Source organism: Tyto alba, unplaced genomic scaffold (genome assembly GCF_018691265.1).
Source record: "Tyto alba isolate M040663 unplaced genomic scaffold, T.alba_DEE_v4.0 Super-Scaffold_27, whole genome shotgun sequence".
Taxonomy (NCBI): domain Eukaryota; kingdom Metazoa; phylum Chordata; class Aves; order Strigiformes; family Tytonidae; genus Tyto; species Tyto alba.
Window position 1 is genome coordinate 21,710,234 of NW_024881301.1, and position 9,782 is coordinate 21,720,015.

At 42.3% G+C, this 9,782-nt stretch overlaps 1 protein-coding gene across 4 annotated transcripts; it reads left to right on the forward strand.

Annotated features, from left to right (window-relative positions):
- Positions 1-3,841: 3,841 nt before the first annotated feature.
- Positions 3,842-9,782, forward strand: GMNN (geminin DNA replication inhibitor). Of its 4 annotated transcripts, none has more exons than XM_042797919.1 (7): positions 3,842-3,922; positions 4,427-4,490; positions 6,264-6,362; positions 6,725-6,863; positions 7,468-7,550; positions 7,628-7,738; positions 9,306-9,782. In XM_042797919.1, exons 2-7 carry the CDS (start codon positions 4,434-4,436, stop codon positions 9,507-9,509), a joined length of 693 nt encoding a protein of 230 aa, XP_042653853.1. In that variant the 5' UTR covers positions 3,842-3,922; positions 4,427-4,433; the 3' UTR covers positions 9,510-9,782. The 4 variants fall into 4 exon arrangements, with proteins under 4 accessions (XP_042653853.1, XP_042653852.1, XP_042653854.1 ...); XM_042797918.1 differs by having other exon boundaries at positions 3,857-3,932; XM_042797920.1 differs by having other exon boundaries at positions 3,874-3,894.

The window sequence follows — 9,782 nt, forward strand, 5'->3', positions numbered from 1 at the left end:
ATAAAAGCTCTAAAAAGTACACATTCTCTCCTGCCATGAGTAATCTAGCAAATTGGCTGAGCTCTGTGGGAAACCTCGGCGTGTTTGCTTAGGCTCACTTGAAGTGCAAATAATCATAAGTGTTCATGACAGAGAGGTTTTTTTTTTTATGAAACAAACAAGTTGAAATGCATTATATTCCACTCAATCTGAAGAAATATATATTCTGCTAGCATTGGGCTGACAGATTTTTCATGTAAAAATGCCAAAACCCCTATTTAAATTTAACCTTCAGCCACAAAAATGGGAATTACTACAATAAAGTAACCTGAAACTTTTTAATTATACCGGTTTCCCACAGTTAAGACTATGAATAAGCTTCTAATCATCAGCTCTCAGTGTTCCTTCTGATATGGTGAAGGGATTCTTTACAAACCTTTCAAACTGAAGCAGCAGAACTGAAGGAAAGCTCTGAGACATGGTGGTTCATAATAGGAAATGTTCTTCAGCTGGATTAATTGAAGGAGTGGCAGCTTTGTAATAAACCTCCAGATCGTATGCCTCCAGCAAGGAACAAATTAAAAGGAAAAACAAACAGAACTGTCACATCAGAACCATCTCCCATTACCTCGGTTCCTTCCAATTATAAACATTTCCAAAAGCAGTTATTCCACTTTTGAGCTGTGAACCGACCTGAAAACTTTTTATGAATTAAAACTGAATTTTGTAAAGGTAATCTTTGAAAAAGTTTCACATGAAAACATTAGTATTATGAAAATTGTATCACAGCCATGAAATACATACATATGCATGCATATAATTTAAATGTTTTGTACAGTGTCCTTTATATTGCATATTTATATTGATATATAACAATACATACAACATAAAAATAGGAAAGTTTTTATATTGTGTTTATGTACACATTAGCTGTAACCAGATCTTTCTGAAAGGAGATTTAAAGCTGTTAAGATTTATGTGTATATTTGACCAGAGTTTAGCATATCTGCTAGGATTTTGGAATATGGAAATTTCAAAATTGCTTCTAGAATCAACAAGAATTAAATTAACTTAAAGGTATGAATTATATTTTTTTTTTAGTGCTGTAAGAGAACAATGGTAATTTAGATAGACAATTCTGCACGTGTTATTTAAATTTTCTTGATGGAAGACAGAGCTTACTGAGGCAATAGCTTGCTGATGACACTATATTATTCAGGATAATAGTAAGAGCTGACTGAAAAGCTGCAGGAGGGCATTATGAAATTGAGTAACTGGCGAATACAGGAGTCAATGAAATTCAATGTAGATAAACGTAAAAGAACATACATAGGAAAAAAAAATCTTAATTTCACATATCAAATGACATAATTTGAACTGACCATCATTCAAGAATCAGATCTCAGAGTTGTGACAGACATTTCCATGAGAATGTCAGCCTGACGTTCAGCAGTGGTTAAAAAGGCAAATCAAACAGCATACAGTTTGCAAAGGAGCAGCAAGATGGAACAGCTTTCATGTAAGGGATGACTAAGTAGACCTGGGAGAGAGAACTGGAGGGGAATCTGTGTAACAGGGGCCTAGATGAGGACCAACTGTTTGTTGTCTCTTCCAGTACAAGGACTGGGGACATCAAATGAAGCTATAGGAATTGGGTTCAAAAGAAAAGAAAAAATAAGGAGGGGGTTCATCAGACAGTAGCTATTTGAGCTCTAGAAGTACTTGCCAAAGGATATTGTGGACAATGAAAGTTTAAATGGGTCAATGGGAGACTGAAGACGTTTATGCAAGAGATATCAGCTTTATTTCCTTATCCTTGTTTAAAGATTTCCTAATTCATCATTTTTTATGTTCTACCTTTCCTTCATTGGGCCATGATATTCCCCTTAAGATATTCTCATGAGTGCCACACAGTTTATTTCCAAACAAAAGACTGACAGAGTGGCATGCTAAATAAATACTTTGATCTTGATAAATGGTTTGAAATCATAAAATCATAGATCATAGAATGGTTTAGGTTGAAAGGGACCTTAAAGATCATCTAGTTCCAACCCCCCTGACACAGGCAGGGACACCTTCCACTAGACTAGGTTTCTCAAAGCCCCGTCCAACCTGGCCTTGAATCCTTCCAGGGAGGGGGCAGCCACAGCTTCTCTGGGCAACCTGTGCCAGTGCTTCACCACCCACACAGTGAAGAATTTATTTATTATATCTAATCTAAATCTACCTTGTTTCGGTTTAAAACTCTTACCCCTCATCTTCTCACAATACCCCTGATAAAGAGTCCCTCCCCATCCTTTCCTGTAGCCCCCTTTAAGTACTGGAAGGCTGCTAAAAGGTCTCCCTGGAGCCTTCTCTTCTCCAGGCTGAACAACCCCCATTCTCTCAGCTTGTCTTCATCCCTCTGATCATCTTTGTGGCTTCCTCTGGACTCACTCCAACAGGTTCATGTCCTTCTTATGTTGGGACCCCAGAGCTGAACACAGTACTCCAGGTGGGGTCTCACAAAAGCGGAGCAGAGGGACAGAGTCACCTTCCTCAACCTGCTGGCCACACTGCTCTGGATGCAGCTCAGGACACAGTTGGCTTTCTGGGCTGTGGGCGCACACTGCTGGCTCACAGTCAGTTTTCCATCCACTAATACCCCCAAGTCCTTCTCCGCAGGGCTGCTCTCAGTCTGCTCCTTGCTCAGTCTGTATCTGTGCTTGGGATTGCCCTGACCCATGTGCAGGACCTTGCACTTGGCCTTGGTGAACTCCATGATGTGTGCCTGGGCCCACCTCTCCAGCCTGTCCAGGTCCCTCTGGATGCCATCCCTGCCCTCCAGCGTGTCGACCACACCACACAGCTTGGTGTCATCGGCAAACTTGCTGAGGGTGCACTCAGTCCCACAGTCCATGTCACCAACAAAGATGTTAAACAGCTCCAGTCTCAGCACCAACCCCTGAGGAACATCACTTGTCACTGCCCTCCACTTGGACATCGAGCTGTTGACTGCAACTCTTTGAGTGTGACCATCCAGCCAATTCCTTATCCACCAAGTGGTCCATCCATCAAATCCATGTCTCTCCAATTTAGAGACAAGGATGTTGTGCAAGAGTGTCAAATGCTTTGCACAAGTCCAGATAAATGACATCAGTTGCTCTTCCTTAGGCATAATTGAGAGTTGTAGTCTATATAGCATATGTAAAATTACTGTTGTATATCAGTTGCTGTGGCTTAACCAAATTGCTTCGCTTCCCTGGTTTTGAAGATTGTATTGTATTTAGATAGGAGTGATGACAATAAAGTGGACAGGTAGACTGTATTTGGTCTGGTACAGTGTCTTGTATGAAATACAACAAATAATAGGAGTGAGAAAGCAGAGAGACTTTGTATCTAATTCCAAGCCAGGGGGAGATTTCGAATATGGAGCCAGTGGGCTACCTACGCAATGTTGTAATAGCCAAGATGAGTGCCTGGCAATGCTGGTGTTTCATTTCCTACAGCTTCAGTTCAGGCGACTCCAGCCGAGGGGCAGGTTGCACCACGCAGGTCTGTGCCTCCCCCCCGCCAGAGGCACTGGCAGGGCCAGGGTGCGCAGTTCATAGCTGAGGCGCCTCATTTCCCACTGCTGTGCTCCGAGCTTTCCTCCCACCTTCCTCAAGACGAAAAGCTGTCCCCGGGCCACCTGCAGAAGCAGTTGCTCTGCCCTACCTCCTGCGGCTCCAGGCCCCCCCGGCCCGAACCCCCCCCTGGCCCCCTCAGGCCGCTCCCCCCCTCCCCTTCCCGCCAGCGGCCCGCGGGGCGTGGCTCCGCCTGCGGGAGCGCAGCTAGCGGTTGGCTGGGAGAGCGGCCGGCGGGTCACGTGGCCCCCGCCCCGCCCCCCTGCGCTTCTTAGAGCCGCGCGGTGGGCGGGAGAAGGCGGCTGCTGGGGTGCGCGAGCTGGCGGGGAGCGCGCGAGGTGCCTGGCGGTGAGCGGGTGGTGAGGTGGGGGGGGGAGGTGCCCGCTGCATCCCATTTGAGCCGTTGGGGGCGGGGGGGGGCTCAGGCTTTCATGGCCGCGTTCGGGTCTCGGCGGGCTCCCGCCTCGCCTCCCCATTGGCCGCGCCGGCGAGCGAGGAGGGGCGCTGCGGCCGGGGCTGGCGGGAGCGGAAGGGTGCCGCCGCCCCCCCCCGCCATGTTGGGTGTGGGCCTGTGGCGCTTCCCGCTGTCCCTGTGGGGAGGGTTGACCGCGTGGGCTAGCACGGCGTGTCTCCTCGGGGCTTGGCGTTCCTGGCCGCCGGCTGCGCCTGCCTCTGGGGGGGCTCCCAGGGCTCTGGGGGAGCCTGCTGGCCGCGCGGTTCGTGACTGAGTCTTTAGTGCTGCCATCAAAGTCAATAAACTGAAATTGCAATACTCTTAACTAGCGTCCTTGAACGTCGCTTGCAGCCGGATGTTACTAATTATTTTTTTTTTCCCCCTACAGTGGTCCTATGAATTCCAAAATGAAACAGAAACTGAACGTGGAAAAATCATCAAGTTCCTTGCAGGTAGAGGTTTTAAAGTCTTGAAGCTAGACTATGGGAGCAGATAAGGAATAGAAAATAAAAACCCCAATTTCATCAGGAATATCTCACGCACAGAATTTGCTTTGTTCTGAAGTTTGCACTCAGTTCTCTGGGAAATGGTCCCTCTGTGTAACACAAGCTTTATATCCACCGAAAGAGTATAAAGGAATCTGTTGCAATATGCATCCACCTGGCTTATGTCCTGTTGGCTTGAGTAACCTTCTGGCAGGCCGTGTGGCTTGGGAACATGCTGGCCTGTTTGGGACTATTTTTTTCTTACTGCTCAGTGACTCTTTTTTTACTTTGACACTGAGCTTATTGTCTTTCCATGGGATATTTTTGGTCTTTTAGGTGCTGGCTACCTGCCTTAGTTCAGTTACTGAGTCAGTCTGGCTGCTGAGGAGCTGTAGAGTAGGCTCGGTAGTCTGCCCTTTATAGGGATGAACTTAAAATCTGTTTTGACTTGAGCATGGTTTAACTGAAGCATTCATGCAGGCAGTTCTGTTTCTAAAGTCACTCTCATGAACTGTAGTTGCCTTGGAATTGGTGAAAATGGGTAAAGGATTTAGGCTTTTTAAGAGGTGACTTGTAAGTTACTGAAGTTTATACCTATTCCAGTCTTGTTACAGGACTCTTATTAAACCTTTTAATGTAGTCTCTAATCTGAATTGTACAGATGCCATATAAAATAGAGGCTAGTAGCCCTCTATCATGAGGGATAGAATGATTGTAATAAACTTACGGTATTAATGACAATTGCCGATTGATAAGTCTGACCTATACACATGGTCATCTTGCATTACAGTGACTGTAGGGTATAAATTCCTCAGTGTGGCTTTTGCATTTTCAATGGGTTAACTCAAGTATTAGTCAATAATTTCTTGGCAGGGCATACTTAACTCTAACCTTCAATAGCAGCGAGCGGTGTCTGATACACTGTATGATTCTTGTTCCCACAGCAGTTAGCATTTGTCCAGTAGTTCAACAGTAGGATAATTGGTGGCAGAAACTACCGTGGGAAAGGCGAACTCTTGTTGAACGAAGTACAGTGTGAATTGGTAACTTTCTCACGCTGGTGTGGCATTGTATTCTGACTATTCTTGCTTGGTTGTCTGCCACTGTTTGCTATCCCATGGTGGCAGTGTAACCAGCCCAGTCAGAAAGCTTTAATGCAGGAAATGGCTATTTATGCATGACAAGAAAGATGATAAACCTACTGTTTATATAAAACAATAGCCTGTCTAGGTTGAAGCAAGGAAGCTTTAGATCCATTTTAATGGATAATAGAAGCAACACATCTGTTTGAATGAACACCACTTGAGGGTTTGGCCACAGGTACTAAAACATACTGCCTGAAGTGACCTGTGTGACTTTACCACATAAACTTGTGATTGCAAGTCTTTTGTCTCTGTCCCCCCCGCCCCCCAAAGTGAAATAAAACTGATAGCTTCATCTGAAGTTTGTGTGTCACTGCACTGTAACTGGCTTTCAAATCTAGCCATATTTCTGCTATAAAACCTGTTCAAGTTCCTTTATGAGGCAGGGACTGAGCATAGCTTCGTATGACTAAGATCCATCTCTGCTACAAATGACTAGATCCCCCTTCTTTACAGAAGCCTTAACATAGACTAAAGTATCATCTTTCTGTCCTTAAAAGATGAACGATGGGTTACACTAATGGAAGCATGACATATTCCTAAGTTTCAGATCATGTAGAGAAGTGGCAACTGTCTGAAGCTGTATTTGTCTTTTTAGGAGTACCTGACAGACACCACATGCAGTGCTGCCCCAAGACAGACTCTTAAAATGATTCAGCCTTCAGCATCAGGTTGCCTGGTTGGCAGACGTAATGAGGTATGAGTTAAAAGATAACCTGTAGATGTGTAATTATTTCTTAGTGAAATACTTTTGAGCTTTTAACTCAAAACTAGTATAGTTGAAAAAATACATAATCTGCTAACTAGTATGATACAGCTTAACCTTACTATTATTTTAGTAATAAACTATATTAATAGCTAGCAATTTCTGAGTACTTCTGGAAAATGTTTTGAGGATTTCTTTTGTTAAACCTTTGGGTATCAAGGAAGATGTCTGTAAACTATAATGTGAAGAAAGTGGGGCTTATAAAGACTTATTGGCAGCCATGAGTAAGCAGGCTTACAAGTTTGTATTTTTAAAAAAGCTGAAATGTTGCTCTGCCTGCTTGTTTCTTGCAGAAGAAATCTTTAGTCAAAAGGAAACTCTGGAATAATAAGTCTGCCTTAAAGGCTTGTAAAGCTGAGGTGTCTGTGGACAAGGAGCAAGAAAATGAGAATATGAATGATGTCATTCAAGCAGTAGATCTCATGATAAAAGGTATGTGGTGATTCCTGAAATGTGTTCTTGCACTTATATTCCAATGGGAGCATGGCATTTTAACATGAAATGTGGTTCCTTTGTCAGCTAGATAATGGATTTATGTTTTTTAGTAATTCCTGGCAGGAATTAATGATACTTAGCCTCTATATTATAGTAAATACAGTGTAGATGTCTAATGTTTAAGAATTAGTTTATGGTAAGCAGTAGCTGAGAAGCATTGTGTGCAGCAGCATTAGGAAGTGTTGTAGTTTGTTACTTTGGCTTGGCTACAAGCTTTCAAGTGACTAAAAACTGAAACAAAGGTCAGTTTTGGCATAGTGTGCTGTGTGCAGTTTCTCAGAACCATTAAGCCCAACATGGACAGTGATTTGGAAATAAGACTTACGCCTTCCACAAAGTATACCTTAAGACTGACATTTGCAAATGTGACCATCTTGCAAAGCCTGCTGTTATGCTTGAGGCAGCTTCTTGAAGACCAAACACTACACAGAGTGAGTTCTTATTATCACAGTTTATAGAACACTTGCATACAAGTTAAATATCTTAAAGTGATCTCAAGAATTCAGTCTTAGCACAGACTTACTGTAGCTTCTTACTTCAGGAAGTCCTTCGTCTCAGTATTGGAAAGAAGTGGCTGAAGAAAGGAGGAAGGCTCTGTATGAAGTGCTTCAAGAAAATGAAAAGGTAGCTGGTGAAGGATAAGTAACTTCTTCACCACTGGCTATTGTCTTCCTGTTTTAACATTTGTTATTTCAACTTAGTTGCACAAAGAAATCGAACAGAAAGATGGTGAAATCGCCCGCCTAAAAGAAGAAAACGAAGAGCTAATGTCCCTCGCTGAACATGTACATTATATGACCAGCATGATTGAGGTACTTAAAGGAATTTTCAGTTAATGTTGTAGAATGAAAATGCGAGAAACCAGCAGAGATATTCTTAATGATTCATGACTTTTATGTGCTCACACAACTCTTCATTTTAAATTAATGACTTGTTTCCTGTGGGGTTGCTCTAATCCAGAGGCTTAAAGCCACTTTTAGGGGACGAGTTTTTCTACCTTAGAACCCACAGGAGTAATGAGAAGGTATTAAGTGATGTTTTCTGAAGGGGAGATTCAACCTGTTGTCTTAACAGAACAGGCTTTGCATGTTAGAGATTGTGACAAGGGAAGGAAGGGTTCATTTTTTACTTTCCTGTGATGACTTAAATTCAAATGTTTAATAGGTTGTGTGAGGCTACTGGCTAAACTAAGTGTTTGTACTGTCTGTGTCCTTTGAGGAACTGAACTTGAAGCAGGGGCACACAAAGTAGAACAGTGAGGGAGAAAGAAGCAACTATGATCTTGAAACTCAAGGTTTCTCTGAGGAATTGCCAGTTTTGTGACTCAAAAATGGCTAATGCACAAAGTCTGTAGGGTTCATGAACTTGTAAATTTCAGAACAGTTTCCTCTGAGAATTGTTGGGGGACAGGTAGTTGTCACTGATTCCATGACTCCTCTACCAGGAGTATGTTGTCTGTAACAGCCTCTCAAGCTGTGATAAATACATAGCCGTGGAACCTTGATACTGAAATCATCAGCTAGGTGGTTGTTGTAGGGATTGAGCTCTTAACTGGGATAAGAATCTGGGTGCCTGGCAAATACTTTGGTACTCTGTATAGACTGGGGAGGTGGAAACAAAATGGAAGATTATTGTAAGCAACTTGATCAACTTAATTTTCAGTTTGTTCAATTATTTAGATCAGACTTGAAAGATTTCACTAGTTGGCTACACTTGAAATTGTTTTGATATTCAGGGAATGCTGCTCGTTAGTGATAACAAATCCACAGACAAATTAAATGACTTAAGGACTTAACTAATGTAGTTGGAAACTTCTCTGTAGTTCCTCAAGAGTTAAGTTCGCTCATTAGTTGTAAGCTGCTCACTTCTGAGGCTTCAATGAGCCTTAAGACATCTAACAAGCAGAAGCTTCAAAAGCAGCCTTTTACAGTCCTGTGTTTCTTCCTTGGATCAGAATAGATGAACTTTTAGTTTGGTCATCAAGTGCTAGAAACTGCTCCGTCTTAGTTCATCTTGACTTAATGTAGCTTCATTATCTCTGATAAAAAAATTAACTTAATTTGTATAGTAATTTTTCTAAAATGAAACCTACATAGTACTGTAGTAATATTTAACTTGGGAAGCAGTTTCCCATATGTTAGACTGCCTAAGGTAAAACCTGTCCTGTGGAAGAACCTAAGGAAGACTTGACAGTCAACAAAGCAGATGTGGTCTGAGTTAGAGGTAGCAATTTGAGTTTTGTGACTGAGGAATGTTATAATTATATCAACAGTCTCCAAATAAAAGTAATTACTTTGCTTAATTTGATATGCACAGTCTTATTTCACTGACCATTAAGTAGAAAAAGTATTAAGTTCACTGTCTTCTGTTTCTTTCTAGAGGCTAACTGGGCAAGCACCTGACAATTTTGAGACACCAAAAAGTCTGTGTCTAGAGGAATCCAAACAAGAAAATGAAGAGCTTAACTGTGGAGATGATGCAGACAGCACTTCTGAAGAAAGACCATCAGGAGTATCATGTGGCTTAAGGGAGAGTATATCAGATCTTGCTTCAAAGGAAGCAAATCACTTGCAACTGGAATGACAACCTTTAAACAGGCTTGTGTGTGGCTTTTAATTGCAGACTTCCTTTTGAAAGGATATACTAAAGCTTCTCAGGTATAGAAACTCTTGCAGAAGCATAACAGATGTTGGTTTTTAGCAGTGGGACTATCTGGGTACTGCATAGAAAGCTTAATGCAGGCTGCACTTAATTGCTTGTATAAAATGCAAATACCGTGTATTTCAAACCGTGTAAATATCAGTTGGTCTGACATGATACATGGAAATTGATAAATAAATCTTTGCCTTATCAAAA

Excerpts from the sequence above, each read along its gene's own strand:
- GMNN (XM_042797919.1), top strand. The coding sequence starts at position 4,434 with ATGAATTCCAAAATGAAACAGAAACTGAACGTGGAAAAATCATCAAGT. Across the intron at positions 4,491-6,263 it reads AATCATCAAGTTCCTTGCAG|GAGTACCTGACAGACACCAC; the intron begins GTAGAGGTTTTA and ends TTGTCTTTTTAG. Across the intron at positions 7,551-7,627 it reads TGCTTCAAGAAAATGAAAAG|TTGCACAAAGAAATCGAACA; the intron begins GTAGCTGGTGAA and ends ATTTCAACTTAG.